General features: G+C 41.5%; 1 protein-coding gene across 4 annotated transcripts in view; it reads right to left on the bottom strand.

The window, feature by feature from the left end:
- The window catches only part of ZSWIM5 (zinc finger SWIM-type containing 5), a 115,236-nt gene that overhangs the window by 32,958 nt on the left and 59,704 nt on the right, over positions 1 to 22,574 (bottom strand). For 3 of the 4 annotated variants that reach the window (XM_083742332.1, XM_083742333.1, XM_083742334.1), the window contains exon 2: positions 1,945 to 2,301. In XM_083742332.1, coding sequence (XP_083598458.1) covers positions 1,945 to 2,301 — 357 coding nt within the window. Of the gene's footprint in view, positions 1 to 1,944; positions 2,302 to 6,329; positions 6,355 to 22,574 lie in introns of those variants that run through there. The other variant, XM_083742335.1, reaches the window with a different exon arrangement.

The raw sequence follows: 22,574 nt of genomic DNA, 5'->3' as shown, positions 1-22,574 counted from the left end.
CCGCGGCTCCGCTTGCTGCTGCTGCCCAGCGTATAAGACTGGGCTTATAAGACGAACCCCCAAATTGCAGCTGCCAATTTGGGGAGTCGTCTAATACACCCAGTTGCCTAATACGCCGGAATCTACAGTAAGTTTTTTCTTTTTCACATGCTCCTAAGCTGATAGGTACATGCGCTATCACCTTCAAGAGCATAGCCCTAGTCACTATACAGTATATAGTCCAAGAGTATCACAACACTAGAAATACAGCTAACCAAGAAGATGTTGTTGTTGCCTAACAACCAGTCAGAATGGCATGATCCTTTCAAAGGTAACTTGTGCTCTGGTTGCCTGTGTAGTCCTAAGGGAGTTTTCCACTGTGTACTTGCTGTATATGTTCCTAGTATGGACTTGGCCTGAATTATTCAGAAACCCAAAATCCCTGTTTATTTCTCCTCATATTATGTACTGTTTTTGTTCAGTTCATCGCATACAGTGTTATCAATTCGTTTACTTTCTGGACTAAGACTGCATTACAGTAAGCTCACAACTTACACAAGGAGTTACATTCTGGGGATCACACCTAAAGCCTAAATTGTGTATAGTCAAAACATGTTGGGTTCAATGGCAGGTGGGATTCCCAAAGTCTTTTTGTAGACACCCACCCCCTTTCAGCTTGTAAGGCTGAATGTGCACAGGTTAAATGCTGACTGTATTTAAGTGACTCTGCAACACTCAAGTCCTGCTTGTGGGATTCCCATAGGCATCTGACTGCCCACTATTGGGGGGGGGAGAGGGAGCCGGACAAACTACTATGCCTTGGATGTGATCCAACGGGGCTCTTCCTATGTTCTTAATGGGACAGGACTATATGCATTAAACAATACATTGTCATCCAGATTACAGTGTGCCACAAGCAGAGAATGGAAAGGTGCACCATGTCTGACACATCGAGGAAAATGAGAAAATCTGAAGACTTTCAGAAATCAGCCAACCACACAAACAGAAAACAAATATTTCCTTATTGCAAAGCTCAGCAGTGAATTCCTAAGCATGAAAGGGAAAACTGAAAATAACTACTTGCCTATGCACATCCCAGAAACCCCACATCTTCAAGAATAAAAGTTTCCTTATCCTTTTTAATACTTGCCCTAACAAGCAATTGGGTATTTTATTTTATTTTAAAAAGCAGCCATTGCACACTTCTTCCCACCTCCAGCAAGCTAGCACTGATGTATCAGAATTATAAGTATGTTACTCTCAAATATCCAGGCCCATTTTATAACTACTGATTCATATCTCTCTCTCTCTCTCTCTCTCTCTCTCTCTCTCTCTCTCTCTCCTACATAATTTTTCATCTTCAAAGTATTTGATGGACATTAATTCACCTCCACATCTTAATTCCTCCATCTCATCACACAAGCAGAGTTATAGTGAGGATGAATGTTTAACTGGCAAGCTGTGGAAATGTATTATGTAAGTGACTTAAACAGACCAGACAGAAAGCAATGAGAGGCGAGGAGATCCAGGCCTCCATGATCTGCTCAGGCCGTGATTTCAGTGTCAACTCTCAATCAATAATTGCTTCAATACCCATTTCCGAGTGGGGAGTACAAAGCACACTGCAAACTACCAGTTTGGCTCTAATCACCAGTTCTTCCCTCATGAGTAAGGGAAAAATCACTGATGGCATTTTGTACTGGAACATTAACAAGCATTGTATTTAACATCTCAGCTACACTTGCTTACCACTGAGCACATCTGAAGAAGTGTGCATGTACACGAAAGCTCATACCAAGAACTGACTTAGTTGGTCTTTAAGGTGCTACTGGAAGGAATTTTTTTGTTTTGACTATGGCAGACCAACACGGCTACCTATCTGTCACTGAGCAAGAGTTAACTGTTGGTTGGGTTACATGCTGCTATGGGAATTTATCAAAGGCGATTTTCAATAGGCAGACTTACCATGCACTTGATTGATTTCAGAGTTGGAGGACAAGATTTCATCAGCCAATTTCTGGGCTGTCGGGAGCACTTCAGTGTGGTGGGCTGTGATCAAATACTGAACAAACTTTTGGAGCTGGTCTCTGTTCATTTGGAAAAGAGTCTCTGAGATAGGAAGACGGAGTTTGACCTGATCAGGCTTGCGAATTCTATACAGTGAGAGTGCCACTACATGTGCACAATAAAAAATGTCCTTGTTCCCGCAACCACACGTCACAGAAGTTATTTTGCACCGGTCAAAGCTGATGGCTACCTTGTAGGTCATTTCTGCTTCTGCTGCAGTGGCAGGTTCTGTTACTGTGCCACTCAGGTGGAATCCTGGAAGGAGAACAAGAGAAGGATGTTTAGCTTTGCAAAGGAGTGTTATCATAACAGCCCACTAGCCTGCTCAGATTGTATAAATGCTAACAACAATGTGCCACAGCGACAAATTACATTTCCTTCACTCCAAAATGAGGATATATTTGAGACTCGCTATTCTGCATGAAGATGTTTCAGCTGAACAGAAAAGTTCTGCACTCTTTGACCAGCTCAGAATAATCCCAAACTGAACTAATAGCAGTACCCAACCGTATGTAAAAGATTGAATTTGCTTTTGTTTTAGCTGGGCTGGCATAAAACTAATTCCAGATTGTCTTAAAACTTTTAAGCCACAACCAAACTTGGAGGAGCTGTTTTATTATTAGTTCCGGGAGTAGCTAAAGGGCAAGGATGAATCCTGCAAAGCATCTCTCACATTCCATTGCTTCATGTTATTTATACTGCCCAAATGAGGAGGGGTTGGCTGCAACCTGAAGTTTCCTTCTTCATCTGATGGAAGAGTGATTTTAATATCATGCTGGATCTTGCTCATTTTCTCTGCCAGAGAACATGATGTAGTATATCTTGGCAAATGCAAGCTTTTCAAAATCAGCTGAACACCAGATACTCATGCAAGATACAACGCATGATACCAAATCTGGTTTGAAAGGACATTAATGGCTTTTGAATAAAATTTCAACATGTGTCTATTAAACATCAATCTGTATTTCTTTGCTTTAAGGAATAAAAAATGAGCAGTGCTTCACTAAAAAGTAGGATGCAAAACCTAGAGCAGAATTCTGCACAATATTGGCAATAGACAACATTGTACAACTGTTTAGTAGCCTGCATTCATTCCTATGATACAAAAATGCTGAATTCAATTGCCCCAACCTCCAAACATATCTCAAATGGATTAGAAAATGGGAAAGAGCACTCTTCTTCTGAGTCAGCTAGGAAAATTCCATGAAACTACCAAAGAGTAGAAACAAATCTCACCAATTCTTTATAGTTCGAAGTAAATGAATAAAAACTTTAATTCTTTATTTTGCCATGATACAACAGCGGGTAGGAAAGGGAACAAATGAATTTTAACAAATACAAAAGTAATATCACACTGCATTAAAATATTTACATTTTTAAAGTCTCCCATTTCAAGACCTCAATCAATAGGAACAACACTCTAGAAAATGTTTCAATTCCTTCATTTATTCTACTTGAAAGCACAACCCAATTTCTGGGTGCACTCTAAGACCCTAAAAGTGGGTCACACTAGGCTTTTAACACAGGGCAACAGTGGTTGTGATCTACATCATAAGGAAATTGGATTCAGTACCATGTGACAATCTTTAACTTCTTCCTTTTCAATAACTAGCTTTATTTGTCAAGGCAAGCAAGAGCAAGAACAATATTCACTGAGCTCTTAAAAGTCTTCAGTTGTTACCTTATCTGCAGAAAATCAGTAAGGAAGAGCCATCGTACTTTACTCCTGGCTGAATTGCCACCATTCAGAGGCTGGATTACCAGCTGTTAGGGAAGCTTTGCTAGTAGATTTCCTATGTCAACAGGAGGTTGGGATATCTTTGATATCCCCTTCTAACTGAGATGGTCAGTGGAAAATCCACAAAACGGGGTAATATCTTCCAAACAACAACATCAACAACAAAGCCCCATTGAAAGCCAGAGTGTGGTAATCCATGAAGCTCACTGGGCAACCTTAGGTCAGTCACTGCCTCTCAGCCTACCCTACCTCACAGGGTTGTTGTGGGGTTTAAATGAGGAGGTGGAGAACCATATATACCACCTTGAACTTCTTGAAGAAAAAGTATAATATAAATGCAATAAATAATAAATAATCAAAAACAGTTTCTAAAATGTGCACCGGCACAAAACAGTAGTTCTCACTGCATATCTTTGGCTAATGATGAAAATAGTAAGCTAAAAGATCAGCTGCTTTTCCTAAAATCAAAATAGGACTGATCAAATGGTTTTATAGGAAATCCATGTGTCCAGATTCTTAATAGACAGCTTCAACCACAGTATCATTTCCCCCCCCTCACTGATGCTCTTTTATTGCTTAAACCGCTGGAAAGTTTCTAGGAATGTATTTCAAACACAAACTCACACTAGAGGAAACTGAAAGATAGCAAAAGAAGAGAAAAATGATTAAACCACGTTAACTGCATGAATCCCTTGTGTGTTTGCCAACCCTTATAAGGTTTCTGAAACAAATTCTACCAGAGGTTTTTAATCAACAGCATCAAAACCATCTATATGCTGTTATTCTCTTTCAAGCGGTGCCAAAACCCACATCCAGATCTGATTAAGTATTGAGAGGTTTCTTTCACTCTAAGAACTGGATTTTAAAAATTGGCCTTGTAAACGACCATAAAGGGCTGTATTACTTGGACTGATCTAAAGGCCAGAAATATGCCCCCCCCAAAAATTGACCATTCAAAACTTGTCTGATAAACATATCCACTCTCCTCATATAATTAGTTTAAAATAAATCTGAGGCAACTCTCAGGCTGTGTACAATTATTTATATGGAACAGCGGGAGCTACTTCCTCCTGTACCACCACACACTGACACGGTGTGCCGAGGGCAATTATGGCTCTATATAAATTGCTTCCAAGAATATGAAAAGCTATAATCCACAGCCCCCAACCTTCCTCTTTCTCTCTCTCTCTCTCGGTTATTATTATGCTGTGTGATTTCATCAAAAGCAAGCAGGAACAAAGAGCAAAAGTGCGCAAAAGTATTTGGGTATCCCAATTGTTTTGCTACGTGTTTTGCACCCTGAGCATAAGGATTGTCTGTCAAGAAGGGTAACAAACCCAAAGGAATCCTGTTTGCTCAATGAAGAACCTTCCCCACATCTATGCAAACGGACTTATTCTCCAGCCTGCCTCTCTCTCTCTTACCGTAAAACGGTATTCTGCACTCACAAGTGCACCAGAAATAAATGCAGTTCCATGAGCCACCAAAAATACTGCTGTAGTGAAAGGAAAGCTGAGGATGCACATTTCAAACTTAGAACCACAGTGCTTCTGAATCACCCTATCTGTGCAAGGATACAAGTGTCTCATTTACCCATTACTCTCTCCCACTCTGAACCAATAGGGTCCCAATGAACATTCACCACATTCGCCTGCACTGAAAGCAAGAAACAGTAAGTGATATAAACCTCCTATGCAAACTGCTCTGTAAACATCTATTTGTGTATTTATTATTTGCCTTCCCTCCAAGGAGATCCAGGTGACATACAGTGTCACCCTTTTTATGCTCACCACAACATTATGAGGTGGGTTAGGCTGAGAGATGACCACTTGTCTAAGATCACCCAGTGAACTGGTGCCATCCAGATATTGTTGGGACTCCCAACTCCCTGGGCATGGCTGGCTTAAATGCCCAAGAAGCAGACTGGAGGGAAGCCATGGAGACATTTCCTCTCTGGTATACTCCCAAAGCCGTGTCCCCAAGCTCACCCATGAAAGGCTGCCACCACAGGCGAGCCCCAGCAGACAGTGTGGCCAGTAAAGGAGGAAGTGATGTCATCTCCCAGCTGTACCAAAGCTAGAGGGATGCCCACAACTGTAGGCTGCATTGGACCACAATTGCCGCCTCCCCGCAGCTAGCAGGTAAGCGGCCATTGTAAATCTAATCTGGATCTCCTAACAATTCTCAGCATCCTTAACAAACTAGTTTCCATGATTCTTTGTTTAATATGATGAAATACTGCTTTAAAAGTATACGGCAGATGGTGCCTTAGACTAATGGGAACATTTAATTTCTGCTTTGCCTGAATTAATCAGTTCATGATCACATTAATATTACTTCAACTTAGCAAACCCTCTATTTCACCCATATACAGAATTCTTCACCACAGCGAGAACAATTACTGCTCTATTAGGATTACGGTCTATGAGTACTATAAGGCCTGTTACATGCTGGAAAATCTAATTCTGTACACTGTATGATAAACACTATGGCTTAGTTCAGATAATCCCCCATGGTTTAGGATGCAATTCCTATGAACACTTACCTGAAAGCATAGCTGAACTCAGCCAGATTTATTTTTCAGGACATCTGCATAGGACTCTGCTGTTGAGAATTTATTACAGCTTTGTGTGCTTCTCTCTTCCTCTACTGTCATGTGCTTCCATTTCCAGGTTGTTGAAACCATGGTTTGCCACAACGTCGGAATCAGGCAACTATGGTTAGCACTAGCTTCCAGTTCAAAGTTTAGATATTAATGCTAACCATTGTTTGCTTGGTTTTGTATGTCATTGCAAACTATAGTGTCAGCAATCCAGAAATGGGGGATAGAATAAACATGCAAGGGGAAGAAAATGTGTAAGAGAAGGTGTACAAGCCTGCTGCACATTTCCAGCCCCCCCATCCCCTGTGGTCATCTGTATTTGCCCAAATGTGACTTTCTGATCTGCATACTCAATCTCTGAAGAATTAGTAAGGTAGACCCAGAAGCCAACTGAACAGCACAATTTTTATCATTTGCTTTCAGGTATCAAGAAACAACCCTAGAGTCATATTGCATTTAGCCAAAATTTCTATCCTGGTCCAATTTTGAGGACAGCTGAAAACAGTCTAAGGGAAAGAGGACTCAGCTCACATCCTACATATTTGTATCAAATAAGCCATAAATATATCTGGAGTCTGCCAAGTTTATCTAGTGTTTAGCTTTAAATCAAGTGTCAGTTTAATTTCTAGCTGTCATGACAGCACATCTATTAAAGATTAACTAGGGAAAAAACATGCAAAATATTTATCAAAAGCTTAGCCAGAGATTAAACACTGTTCTGGAAAAAAAAAACAAGTTTGAGTAGTCGTTTTATTTGGAGTCTTTACATCAGCACTTGGAATGTCTTTGGCTGGCTGGCTAGCCACACTAAGCTTGCCCTTGAAAGCTAACAGTAAGCACTAGTAAACCCCAGTACAAAACTGGGAAGCAAACTCTTGCTGTACAGGACAACATCTCACAAGAAGAGTCAGGCTGCCACCATGGAAGTGGGAATCTCATGGCAGGGTGAGACAAGTCTATTGGAAGAGAAATAGCACACATTCATTCACTACAGAAAGATACAGAAAATTACTGAAGCAATGAGAACTAGGTGTGATGTGCAGTGGTACCTCGGGTTAGAGACGCTTCAGGTTACAGACGCTTCAGATTACAGACTCCGCTAACCCAGAAATAGTACCTCGGGTTAAGAACTTTGCTTCAGGATGAGAACAGAAATTGTGCGGTGGTGGCAGTGCGGCAGCAGCGGGAGGCCCCATTAGCTAAAGTGGTGCCTCAGGTTAAGAACAGTTTCAGGTTAAGAACGGACCTCCAGAACGAATTAAGTTCTTAACCCAAGGTACCACTGTAGTGGATAACATGTTGAACTTCAACCTGGGTTCAGTTCCACAAAACTCTTTCCTTTAGTTATTTACGTGGAGGAAATTACCATCTGAACTTTTTTTGGTGGAGAAGGAATAACTTCACATTGCTTGGACTGCATTCCAAGTTCTCCCACACTCCTTCCCCCCTAATGTTTTAAATTTAGATTTTAAGCACCTTAGGGCATCGTCAGTCTCTTATTTGTGTTATTGTATGCTTTGTGATGGTGCTATATAAATAACAAACAACTTTTCAGCTTTGGGAAAGCAAGTAGTTCTGTGCTAACTCTCTGCTTCAGGATGCTGCACCTTCATTGTTTTTGATGCACCACTCATATAGCATAGAGCAGGGCAGGAAGTGCTCAGTGGTTGCTTAGCAACTGATTGACATCTTCCACAAGCAGTGCAGGACCTTTTCCTTGAGACAGCTTTTAGTGGCAAAGAGTAACCCAATACAGAAGCAGTGTTCTAATATATACTAGGCTTCATTCATTTCATTAAAAATGGTTATTTTCACACGTTTATGAGTATACCTGTACTGAACCTTTAGAAGGAAGCAGGCTATAGTCCAAATAAATAACACACAAATACACAACCTGCTGAACAACAAATAATTTCTTGGCACATTTACTTTATTTTCTATTCTATTCCATAGTCCTATTCTTGGCTGCCAGTATTGTAATGACTTTATACAAAGCTTGGTATGGGCAGTGTCCAGTGCTGTTGCCACCTCTCAAAAAGATTACTGCAGAACTGGAAGGGATGCCCATAAGGGAATCCAAAATCATCAGAAGGGTGGGGCAAAGGTATCAGTGCTTAGGTCATTTTTCATTTTAAAAAGGACAGAATAAAGGAAGTAGTTCTTCACATAGCACATAGTTAAACTATGGAATTTGCTACCACAGTATGTGGTGATGGCCACCGACTTAGAGGACTTTAAATCAATTCAAGGAAAACATAAGACGAATCAGCTCAAAGGCCTATCCAGCCCAGTTCTGACAGCGGCCAACTAGATGGCCTGTGGGAAGCTGAAAAGCAGAGAGAGAAACCCTATCCTACTGTTATTGACTGCTATTCAGAGGCATGCTGCCTCCAATCCTGGAGGTGCTTCACAGCCATCATTTCCAGTGGCCACTGACAGTTTTCTCCTCCATAGATTTGTTTAACCCCCTTTTATGTAACCTAAACTGCTGGTGCATGAGTCGTAATTCAGCTTTACCAGAATGTGATTCAGGTCATACCTAGGAAATAAAACAGCCAAGCAATTGCACTGATTCTCCTTCATTCCTGTTTCGTAGTAATCCTATCTCAAACACAGGAACCAAGCTTCGTTCCTGGAAATAACACTCTGGGCTCAAAGTGGAACAGTTGACTTAGTTCTGAAGTGTACTAGTTGAACTGGGTGCTCATATGAGAAGTGGTTTAACATAGAAACTTGGATGGAATAATTTGATCTAAGAAGCCTTGTTTACAATCAACAATATGCACTCTGAACACTATATCACTGGCTTTTCTGACAGAGACCTTTTAATCTATAATAATTTTCCAAAGCATGTGCCTACACAGCAAACAAGATCCTCATCCTTTCATTCACACATAAGTATATTTTAATATTTTCCCTAAATAATTCATTAATCTCCACAACTGGTGAACTAGAATAGCTGAAGCAGCCATCCTGAGAACCCTGTGCCTTTTGCAATTATTACCTAAGATTTCCCCCCTGTTGTAGATTACAGTTGCTCCAGAATTTGAACATTTTCACATGATTTCTGCAAAACCTTCAAGCAGCTACTCCAATGATATGACTTGGGAGCTGACCATAGCTGGGAATTGCTCCCCAAGTCCTTCTGCAATGTTTCCACTGTCACAAAATATTTCAATATCCACCAAGTCTAGTACTTATAGAGTAATTCCAAAATCTGTGATCAGGGCACATTTCTGCAACCAAATTTATTTAACATAGCTCTCACATATCATTTTCTTATTTGAGAAGTGAGGAAGTGTGATGGCAAAGAGTTCCCTCATTCAAAGCCCACCTGAATCACAAACTCATTACCTAGTCCTAGTCTCAAGCAAGCCACTGTTCTTTCAGCCATCTTTGATGTGGGGATAAAAAGGTAAAGGGACCCCTGACCATTAGGTCCAGTCGTGACCAACTCAGGGTTTGCGGCACTCATCTCGCTTTATTGGCCGAGGGAGCCGGCGTACAGCTTCCGGATCATGTGGCCAGCATGACAAACCACTTCTGGTGAACCAGAGCAGCTCAAGGAAATGCCGTTTTTACCTTCCCGCCGGAGCGATACCTATTTATCTACTTGCACTTTGACGTGCTTTCAAACTGCTAGGTTGGCAGGAGCAGGGACCGAGCAATGGGAGCTCACCCTGTCGCAGGGATTTGAACCGCCGATCTTCTGATTGGCAAGTCCTAGGCTCTGTGGTTTAACCCACAGCACCACCCGCATCCCGATGTGAGGATAGTACAGGCTTATTTAACAGGGTTCTAATAAAAATCCCTGAAATAATGCATGTAAATAACTTTGAACACTTGAAATAATTCTGTATGAGCATTAAACTTTGGGAATTTTGGTGAAGAAGCAAGGGTATAAACTTCAAAAAGAGTGGTGGTCATAGAAACTGCTTGCTGCTCACAGGATTAGTGTTTTTCTGTAACAAGGGAGAAGTGCTGAATACATTTTGTTCCCAGGAGACATTGCTAATACAGTACATCTTTGCACACTGCCAGCAAGGTGCAGCTGCTCAGTAGCCAGTCAGCTTTCTGCTTCTCTCCATCACTCTTCGCTAGCACAATATCTTACTAAGCATGTTCAGCCTTCAGTTCTGAAACACCCACATCTAATCAGACTACCCCAATTTCAACTGTGTTGTCTGCTGCATAGCAGCCTGCTGTCCGATTATAGAGTTGCCTGAGACCAAGGATATGCAATGGTGATGAATGGCTAAGATCACATGGCTCTTCCTGAACCGCTTGTCTTTTCATAAACATTTCCCTCACCTTAAACGCATCACCCTTTCAAAGGCCAAAGTGAAGGCCAATCATGGGGCATCATGAACTAGTTGGAGAATGGCTTGCCTGTGGTGGAGACGATTCCCTCAGGGTGAAAAACATACCCAATGTCTTATCCCTTAGGCAAGCAAATAATAATAATAATAATTTATTATTTATACCCCACCCATCTGGCTGGAAGCCGCCACTCTGGGCGGCTTCCAACAAAACACTAAAATACAATATTTGAATAAATTCAAATATGTTGAAAAGGAGCAAACAGATAAGGCAGCAACTGACAGGGCTGGGCAGATGTGCACAAGTTCCCAGTACAAGTCACAAAACAGGATTACCCAGGCCAAAATCGTGCTATGATTTCAGAATCCCTCATTGGAAGAGTAGAGGAAAACGATAGCAGATTCTATCTCTTCAGAACACACACATGCACAGGTGGACCCCACACCTCAAGGAAAGTAATAATAATAATAATAATAATAATAATAATAATAATAATAATAATAAAATTATTTATATCCCGCCCTCCCCGGCCGAAGCCGGGCTCAGGGCGGCTAACAACAATCAAATAATCAAACAATCAAATAATCAAACATTTTAAAATCATTTCATTATAAAAATTAATTAAAATCAAATTGGTGGCAACCGTTAAGCAAAATTCTGAGCAGGTTGCCAGAGGAGGGAGTCAGGCTGTGCCCTAACCCAGTGTTTTTCAACCTTTTTTGGGCAAAGGCACACTTGTTTCATAAAAAATTCACGAGGCACACCACCATTAGAAAATGTTTAAAAAATTAACTCTGTGCCTATATTGACTATATATAAAGTAATTCTCTTGAATAGGAATCAAATAAACACAAAGAAAGTATTTTATAATTACTTTATTATGAAATAGTAAGTAAACAGAAATATGAAAAATTATAAAATACTTTATTTTTAAATCTTTTGAATTTTTCAATTTTTCCCGCGGCACACCAGGCAACATCTCACGGCACACTAGTGTGCCGCGGAACAGTGGTTGAAAAACACTGCCCTAACCAAAGGCCTGGTGGAACAGCTCTGTCTTGCAGGCCCTGCGGAAAGATGTCAGGTCCCACAGGGCCCTAGTATCTTGTGACAGAGCATTCCACCAGCTTGGAGCCGCAGCCGAGAAAGCCCTGGCTCTAGTTGAGGCCAGCCTAAACTCTCTGTGGCCTGGGACTTTCAGGATGTTTTTATTTGAAGACCGTAGGTTTCTCTGTGGGGCATACCAGGAAACCTAGCTTGGGAAACAAAACATTTGTTGTTTTCCTAAGAAGAAGTCTTATCCAGCACCAACTAACAGTTGTCACACTGTCAGTTACATATGCCACACCAATCGTCACATTTCAAAGCTAAGAAATTTTTAATTACTAGTTGTGAACTCAGGACTGTCAATATAGGGTGTAATATGTACACACACAAACAAACCCACATTCAAAGCTATCTGTTTGCTGGCGCAGTAGGGAATGGAGGTAAGCAAACACTTTCTAGCAAATAGATCAATTGCTCCAGCCAGCTGAAACTGACAATTGCTCTATCCCTGACCTTGCATTTGGAAAGAAGATGGGCTCATGAACTCATTTCCACATGACAATGCTCCAGCAAAGTGATTTGCTTGCCTGTGAGAATAGTGGAGAGTTCTTCTCAGTCCTGTCTTCTCAGGCTCAATTGAAAGCAGCTCACTGATGGCCTTTTGTGCTATAAGTGCAAGAAAGACTCCACTGAAGATGTGTGCAATTAAACCCACTTTGCTTGCTGCTCTTTTGATTCACAGAGACTCCCTGGGCAGGTGTTGCCACACACAATGGAGAAAGAAAACCTAATCTTTTCAGCAAAATGTACCACCCTTTGTCGTCCCCCTACCTCATACCCCACCAAAACAAATAAAAAAACCCACAGATGGGAAAGTAAACATATTTTATTGTAATTTCTCTTTTGTATACACACACACACAAAGAGTGATTACTGTGATCGCTATTTTAAAAAAGAATATGGCTGCTATCAATATACATGTTTTCTTGCAAAAAGCAACTTCTTTCTATGACTAATGGATGGTGTATGCTGAGCAGCAGCATCTAAGGAAGACCTTATTGTGTGGGTCCCTCTTTGGCGAGAGGAGGATGCTTTTCTGCAGGAAGAATGCTGACATAGCAGAAATAGAAGGACTTCATTAACTTTGCACATTTTCTTTCCTGCTCCCCCTCCTTATTATTTATTACCAACACACAATCCTGAATTCTGCCTTAATGAATAAGGCCACAATAAACAAAGCATCTGGCTTGTGAGCAAAGCCTAATAACCAGGAATCTAAGCAAAAATGAAACTGTAGCTTTGCCAGAAAAGCATCAGAACACAACCATGCAGCCTGCACAGAAACATACAGATGAGCCAAAGGGAGGAGCAAACACCTGTGTCTGCAGGTTAAGGTGAACTGTTGTGATCCTGGTGGAGAGAAATGCAGGCAACTGCTTTAAAATGAGAGGCTGTAAGTAGGCTTGTTTGTATTAGAGGTCGCCATAAACTTCTCTGAGCAGCTGAATAAGCTGCAGGGACGTTCTCTTTGCCATCTGCTCCTTTCCCAGAACACCTCCTGCAAATCAAGAGTCAGTCTGCTGGTTTCTATTCCTGTTAACCTCTAATCACCCACAAGGGCCCTTCCTTGCTTTGCTCTTTATCTGCGCCAGCTAATGCGTGAAGTGGCCTTCGCTTCCCATCTGTTCCAGCATTAGTAGAGTTAAAGAACAATGCAGCTTGCTCGTTTCAAGCATTCACTTACACAGATGCCCTGGTATTAACTCAACTTTCCACTGTTTGCAACTACTATCCATACAGGATTTGGAATATTTGCTTATTTCAAAGCCAAAAAATAAAACTTTCTCCTATTTGCTTGGTGCTTTCTTACTGCATGTCAGTAACACAAATCAAACTCTCCCAATCCCCCATGCCCATCTGATTCAAATTATTAGAAATACAGAATTTATTAACACATGTTCTTTTAAGCAGGCCTAGGGTGTCTCCTTTTTCCCCAGTCAGGACCCAAGGCATTAGTCAACACATCCACTACTAGGCTGTCATTCCTTAGACAAATGGATTTTTAATCTGCCCATGCATGCCTGAATTAGTAGGCACTACACGCAAGGTTGCTCAAAATAAAATTGGAAATGGAAATGAAACCTTGGCATTAATCAATCCCAAATAGTCTGACTTCACTAGCAGTGTCAGGTATATCTATATATCTATCTGTAGTAGACCAGTTTTAGAATGAGGCGAGTTTGTTCTGAAATTTGCATATCATCAACACCCGTGTTCATCAGCAGAGTCAGCATAGTTGACTATAGCAAGTTGCTTGTGAACTACAACATCAGCTCGCTGTCGTCTCTTCCAGCAAAAGGAAAAGCTTTGGAAATGGCAAAAATTGATTAATAAACTGACTGATGCTCGTAAGAGTTCAGCCCCACCACACCTCAAACCTAAGAGCCCCCTCAGGGTCCTCCACGCTGAGGAACCACTGGAGCGGGGCATTCCTGCCCCAGGATCTTTAAAAGCAATAATTTTTTATTTATTTTTTAAAGAGATCCCCACACCAGCAGCCTGAGTTCCTGGCCTGCTCTCATAACACCCCCCGCCCCATCTTTCTCGGGGTCAGAGGAGAAGTGGGGGTGGCAAGCCAAGCAGGAACATCACAGGTGCCACCATAGTGCTAAGGTAGCTGTATGTGAGGCTACTTGGCCTAAGGGGGAAATGAATGGAAGCACCTGCTTGGATCAGGGCCTGAGAGCCCAGAAAGGTTAGAGCCTCCAGCTCCTCTATAAGCTCCTGAGCTGCTTCACTGCTGAAGTAACAGCTCATATCCAAGATGCACCCAGTGGCGGAGCAAGGAGAGTGCGGTGGGTGTGGTCCGCCCCAGGTGTCATCCCTGGGGGGGGGGTGACATCGCCGCCTTGCCGCTGGGATGCTCGTCACGGGCGTAGCCCCCGGGTGCACAGCATGTGTGCCGCTCTGGGTGCCAGAGCAGCTAGCTCCACCTCTGGCTGCAGCCTTGACCTGGGAAAATGGTCAATGCTGTATTAAGGAGAAACGAATCCGTTTCTTCTGTTTTGCCAATAGATGTGGTCATCTTTTGTTAACTGTCAGAATGAACATTCTGATTTCATTGTATTAAACTGCAGCTTGTTTTATTACATTTGTTTTTAAAAATAAATCCACAATTCATTAACTAACATTTTCAACTCTAAAATGATAGTTAACATAGAGGTTCCCCCCCCAATGCAATACACATTGTACCATCAAGTTGCCTTATAAAATACAAATAAGCTGAATGCTGAAACACAGCTCCTGACAGCCTGACTCATAAAATCAGCACACACCAAACTCTTACTAGAACCCTTTTGCGTCTCTCAAACACCAAGCTTAATGGGGAAGGAGGGATTTCAGATGTACATCCAGTAGTCAAGATCTTCCAGTTACATAAATAATATCCGCTGACACTGCAGTCCAACACATGGTATGCAACACACTAAAGTAATTAAACGGTTTATTTTGTTTCAGCTATTGCAGGGAGCCAAGAACATTTCAGATCTCCTTGAGCTGTTCCAAAGATCTGCGGAGGTACCGCCTAGCATCAGCATCCCTGCCTGAATAAAAATTGAGTTATGTCTGCTTAATCCTGTTAATCGGTCATAGTCTCCTTGTACCCATTGTCTGTCTCCTGGTTTGCGTTCTTCCCCGCCAACCGCCCCCCCCAAAAAAAAAACAATTCAGTGCATGGAAACGTCCTTTGCTGTCTGCATTCCCAATCTCAGTGATGACCTGCTTTTCCGTGAGACAGCCTCCCTACCACGTCTGTAAGTTTTCCAGGCCTTTTGTTCTCTTTGGGCACATCCAGACTCCAGGCAGCAGAACAGGCTTATTGATTGCCTCTAGCCAGAACAGCTTCTTGGTGACAGCTTGGTTAGTAAGGCGTAAAATGAGGGGTTTTGTCCTGATATGCATATGGCTAGACATGTAAATGGAAAACTAGTATTAAAAACCACTATTAAGTAAATATGCTGCTGTTTAAAAAATCCTACAGCTGTTCTTGTGAAAATCGTAATAGTCCAGCCCATGAATGCCTCACTCCTCTTTTCAAGAAACTACGAAGGAGGCATTTTATAGGTTATTGTTACCACTCAAAACAAGATGGAAAGCACAGAGAAAATGTTGCTCAGCCTTATGTGCAGCTGGATTCTGCAATATAAAATATATATTCACACACAGAGCAAGTCTGAAATCTGCCATTACCCCAAACAATGGGTGGCCAATAGGTACTTCATGGGGAAGGAATAATGTGCCCATTATGATTGAATAAACGCTGTGGTCTAAACCACTGAGCCTCTTGGGCTTGCTGATCAAAAGGTCGGTGTTTCGAATCTGAACGACACAGTGAGCTCTGGTTCCTCTGTCTCAGCTTCTGTCAACCTAGCAGTTCGAAAGCATACCAGTACAAGTAAATAAATAGGTACCACTGTGGTGGGAAGGTAAGCAGCATTTCTGGGCACTCCGGCTTCCATCACAATGTCCCACTGCACCAGAAGCAATTTAGTCATGCTGGCCACATGACCCAGAAAGCTGTCTATGGACAAACGCCGGCTCCCTCAGCCTGAAGCAAGATGACCGCTGCATCCCATTGGCTGCTTCTAAACTTAACATGTGATGTAGGCAACTATTTGACACAGTTGCCACTAGGTAAGTACACATGTCTCTTACTACCTTTCACTACCAACTAGTTCTTAAGGACACAGTAACATTTGCTTCTGGTCCATGGGGTCACGAAGAGTCGGACTAAACAACAACAACATTGGCTTCATTTTGTGGAACAGGCCTCTTTTTAAATAAGAGTTCCACCTTCCAGCTTCTCTGGCAGCCAGTGCTAGTTATTTTGTGGAGAACTTGATCGCAGGACCAAAACCAGCAGTGGCTTGTTTGTTTAAAATGTTTATATCTTATCTTTCCAGTAACAAATCCCAAGGCAGCTTTAAAAAGAACAATAATGGCAAACAGCAATACAAAAAAGAGAACAGACAAATTTTGTTAACAGGCAACGTAAATACAACAATTCTACAAAATAATTCAAACATCAAGGCTTCCTACAGAGCAGCTACATTTTTTAAATTATTTATTCAAAACATTTTTAGGTTGCCTTTAAAGACAAAAACTCGTCTGAAGCCAGCCTGAAGAAAATCTAAAACCATAAAACCACAAATGCAATAATTCACCACAATTTGAAAACAACAGTTTACAAAAAATTCCAAGGAAACCAGCTAAGCTATGGCTAAAACTAACAGGCAGTTTAAAACACAATACAGCATCTATAATCCAAAAAGCCAGAAGCATTCTTAATCACAATCACCTCTTTTACAGGCCATTCAGAGCCCCTCTGTAAGACAAAACCTATGGGAGCCATGCCCCTTGGAAGGGAATGCCACACATTAGGTGCCAATGCTAAAAAGACCCTGTGCCTCATATCTGCCCATCTAACTGACTTTATCAGCAGGCTAGCAAGCACAGCCTCTGAGCAAACTCAGGTCACACCCATGCTATCCATTTAAATAATCATTTAACACATTTGGCTCTGTTCAAAGAATTTTGGGCACTGTAGCTTGTTAAGTTTGCTGGGAATTGTAGCAATGGGATGGGTAAGCTACAGTTTGCAGTGAGTAGCCATGTACTTTAAATGTATGCTGTGGATGTGTCATTTAACTAGCTTCCTTAAAAATCAAAAGAAAGGTCTTTACACTGCAGCAGAAGGCCATCAAGAAACAAGGTGAGCCTCCCTAGGCAAAGGATTTTAAAGGCTTGGCACAGGGAGGAAATGTAATTTCTGAAAGGAGAGTTGTCAAGATACAAGCTTGCCTTAAAACACACACACACACACACACACACCAGGGAATCCTTCATCCTCTCCGATCTCATGTATGGACAGAGTCGTCGTGATTACAGTGGCACCTCAGGTTACATACGTTTCAGGTTACAGGCGCTTCAGGTTATAGATGCTTCAGGTTACAGACTCCGCTAACCCAGAAATAGTACCTCGGGTTAAGAACTTTGCTTCAGGATGAGAACAGAAATCGTGCTCCGGAGGCGCAGCAACAGCAGGAGGCCCCATTAGCTAAAGAGGTGTTTCAGGTTAAGAACAGTTTCAGGTTAAGAATGGACCTCCGAAACGAATTAAGTACTTAACCCAAGGTACCACTGTAGTGCTTTTTGTGTGGCTCAAGTGACAACATTCAGTAGTGCCACGTATGCTCCTGGGCTGAATCCTCAAGGCATTGTGTCCTGATGAGGTTTAACCAGACCTCCAGCATCTTCTCTTTAGGTACACAAACATCCATTGTCATGGGGAAATCATGTCTGCTCTTGATTTAAATTCACATTTCTCTTTGCTCAGAATGTATTCATACAATACAAAACAGCAATCTGAGAGAGCTGAAAGGATGCATGTTCAGGATTAGAAAGAACCCAAGTTGCCTCTTAACACATTTAAATCACTCTTTTGTGCTTACAGTCAGAATGGTAGAAGTGTGCCTTTCTTCCCAATTCAATACACAGTTCTGTGTAGAGTGGCCATTCTGTTGTATGAGTCATGGGGTAAAATTGCTCCAGACTGAAGTAATTCAGACTGCAGCATGATCTGACGCACTATGACTAGTTCTTTTCTTAAAGAAACTGGTCAACTTTCAAGACAGGAGATAGTCATTAATTCTACTTCAACACACAATGAATTAGCAATGTTATACTGTTCAATCCTTATCCAAAAGTAAAAAAGGAAAGATGATGTTGTATGATACACTCTCAGTAGGAGGATCCTTTCTGGTCAGCAAGTATTAGAAATCACCCCAGAATTGGCCCAACTAAACACCTTCCAAGACAATAATACCCATTTACACCACAAAAAACTCATAATCCACCTACTATCAGCAGCCAGAAACATCATAACTAGACACTGGAGAGACCTGTCAGGAGTAAGCATGGACCAATGGTACCAAATAGTATGGGAAACAGCCTTACTAGAAAAATTAACCAATAAACTGAAACTGACACGGGGACAAACAGAAGAAGATGCCTTCACCCTGGTATGGTTCCCCTTTATCACATACACAGCCCAACAAGACAATGACAAAAATCCACCAACAGCATACAAATCAATATGGCCAACCTGATCCAAAACACTCACACATGAAAAAAAGATCACCACAGCCAATCACAAACAAACAACCACACCCTACGCCAACCCCAACCTCTCTCACCACCAAAGGAACACAGCAAAGAACCTGCACAAGCGACGCTGACACAAAACCCCACATATATTAAGTAAAATAGAAACATCGTCACCCCACCCCACCCACACTCACCTTTTCCCTCTCCACATCTTCCCCCCTTTTCTTCCTAATGTCTCAACAAATGAAACTGATCTGTAAAAAATGTTACTTGAAAAAAAGAGAGAGATTGCACATACTTTTGTAAACCAAGAAAATCTTTAATAAAAATAGATTAAAAAACCACCTTGATTTGTAAGGTTTTATGCGGCAGAATGCACAATTTCATATTATAAATGGAAGATGACTCAACGCATCCAAACCATGGAAGTCTATCTGTCACCAGTCTTAAGGCGGAGGTATTATGCAGGCTGCCTCACTAAAATTCAAACTCCTGATTAAAACTGTGCTAGGAAACATTACTATTCCATACACAACTATGCTGCAGCCACCTTCATTTGTTTTTGGTGCAGTGCAAACATCTATAATGATACCATCATCAGGGTGACTATTGCTATAAGGAGAAAAGATGCAGATGTAGAATGAAGAAAAGTGGTACTTGTCCTGCATGAAATCCATAATACAAATCCTCAGGGGGTGGGGGGTGGGAAGCAGCGATCAGAAGGGAAAGGAGGGTTGTAAAGCTAGGAGGGAGATTTTCTTTTCTTTTTTGGTCTGAAGTGATTAATAAAATACCACCGGAAACTGAACTTGCTTTTCAGATATCCAGTGTTACATAAAACAAACATACATATGTATATATGCATGTGTTTCTATGCATTAGAGCACAATCTAATCCACTGAGCAGTGCTGCCTGAGGAGGTCAAAATTTGGTAGAGGAGTTTCTCCACTGAGCTCTGCACCTGCCTAAAGCATACAGAGGGTCCTGGGGCATTATGGGGGTGGGGTGGAGTTGGCCAGCTATGGATCTACAGGATCTCAGGTCAGACTGTTTCCCAGAACAGGGCTGACATGAGCCCTTCTGCTATACCATCCGGGAGCTGGCACAGTAAAAATTACCAACGTTACCTCAACGCCCAAACCCCCCCCCAATAACCCAACACTGAAAACCAGATGAAAACCAAACATGCCTATGAAGTAAACATAAAAATCCCATTTTATGTCACATAATCAACTACGAAGATCTAAAACAACCTCCTAAGGACTAAAAGATAAACCAACCACTATCAAAAGTGGAAAATAAGAATATTAATAGCACTCTTTAACATATATAAATTTTGAAAGATAATACATTTTAAAAGAGTATTAAACAACATTAGATGTTAAAAGGTATTGGGGAATTTTTGAAAAGTTTGTTGCTGCTGAAAAAATGTTACTAGGTGCTAGGCAAGACTCTCTAGGGAGAGCATTATGGTGCCAGGGGGCCACTGCAGAACAGCTCCTGTGTCTTGTAGCTGCTTTCCATATTTCAGATTCATAGGGCACTCTAAGAAGGGCCTCTGCTGCTTATCTGAGGGCACAAACAGGAATACAGTGGTGCCCCGCAAGACGAATGCCTCGCAAGACGAAAAACTCGCTAGATGAAAGAGTTTTCCGTTTTGGAGGTGCTTCGCAAAACGAATTTCCTATGGGCTTGCTTCGCAAGACGAAAATGTCTTGCGAGTTCCTGCGGGGGTTTCCCCCCCCCTTTTTCTAAGCCGCTAAGCCGCTTATCCGCTTATCCACTAAGCCGATAAGCCGCTAAAAGCCGCTAATAGCGCTAATCCACTAAGCTGTCAATGGGCTTGCTTCGCAAGACGAAAAAACCGCTAGATGAAAAGACTCGCAGAACAGATTCTTTTCGTCTTGCGAGGCACCACTGTATATAGAAAGAGAGCTTGCTTCCAGTACCGAGGTCTCTAACCTTATAGGTCAAAACCTACACTTCAAATTGGGCCTGGAAATGAATTGAACATGAGTGCAAGAAAGAAAGCACTGTCATGCTGTGTTGACAATGCCCAGTGCTAGTTAAAGCTCTCACCATTATATTCTGCATGGAGTGAAGATTCTGCACCCTCTTCAAAGCTACACAGAATAAGATGCAGTGAAGCAAATAGGAGGTTACCACAGCATGGGTCACTGAGGTCAGGTTATCTACATCCAGGTAGGCCAATGCCATGGTAGAATTCAGTCACTATGGAGTTGGGGAAAGTAATCCAGAAAGTAAATTTCAGCAAGGTGCTGGAAAAAAAATGAATGTGATGTGGAACAAGGCACCTGAAAGGACAATGTTAGTAAGATTTCAAGAAGCAACATTCACATTTCTGCATAAGAGGTATTTAGCACTATTAAAACTCCATAGAAAACTCCATAAAATAAACCCTATGATCTCAGATGAATGCTGGAAAGGTTGTTTTATTTGTGGTGGGAATGAAGATATTTAAAGGAATTTAGGGTTGTTGTTTTTTAATTTTCCCTCTACAATCTCAATTATATAGATTCAATTAAATAGATTTGAGATACTGTAAGTTCATGTTCTGCTTTTTGTATCTATTGTAATTGTGACATCTTTGAGAATATGCTCTGCCTATATAGATGTTATTATTGTTTTCTTTCTTGTCAATTGTTAAAAATAACTAAGCATTTTTTAAAAAATGATTCTGGAAAAGAAAGGTCAAAACATTTTACCAGAAGTAGCCTATGCCATTGCTTTCTAGGTATCTGCAGTGCATACACATATTCAAACCACAGTAAATGCGAAGTTCTAAAATTACATTTACTCCCTTTCTCATTCTAGCTATGCTGACCATGCACATCACATTTTCCAGTAGTTTTTCCAGAGGCATAAATCCGTGCAATGTCTATGAACATCTTTCCTGCCCCGTGGAATTACAGGGACAACTCGATATTTACTTTGCACTGTTGAGCAAAGGGTTTAAATTGTGTTGGAAAAGCCATCTGTTTGGATTAATAACTGCTTTGTTTCTGAAGCAACTCTAGCCCTGAAGTAATGGATTTGTTTCAGGCTTAAACACAGAGCCATTTTCCTTGCCATTTCATGGTTGAGTTTGCACATGCCTGCAGAAGCGTCAAGAGCTGGACAAAACAAGTCTGGTTTACAGTTCCAGAAATACAATTTCCAACAGCTCAAGGAGAAAAGCTGAAGCCTACTTTCTAAATAAAGTCTAATGCTCTGAACAAATTTCTAACCCTGAGAGAGACTGACATATTGCAGGCAAATTCAACAAGATTTAGAATTCCAAGTAAGGTGTGATCCAAAAATCCATGACAAACATGATAGGAAGGGACTGCAAGTTCACCTTGTCAAATGCTTTTTAAAGGGTGTGCTGGAACCACAGGGAGGAGGTATAAGAGAGAAAAAGAGAGAAAGACTGCATGAGTGCACAGTGGACCTAGCATATGCTCTATGTGCTATACATAAGAAGCCAGATCTCTAGTAGATGCTGACAACCCAAGGCACAAAGCTAAAGAGATGGACCAACAGGAAGCTGATGGAGGCCAGCAAGACTGGGTAGAAGGGACCTCTAACCAATCCAAAGTCCCCAATGTGGCACAAAGCGGGGTTGGTTTGCTCTGCCCATTAATAGCTACAAATCAA

This window comes from Podarcis gaigeae (assembly GCF_964106915.1).
Source record: "Podarcis gaigeae genome assembly, chromosome: 6".
Classification (NCBI taxonomy): domain Eukaryota; kingdom Metazoa; phylum Chordata; class Lepidosauria; order Squamata; family Lacertidae; genus Podarcis; species Podarcis gaigeae.
The sequence above is the reverse complement of the archived record's forward strand: the minus strand, read 5'-3'. Positions and strand labels throughout refer to the sequence as shown.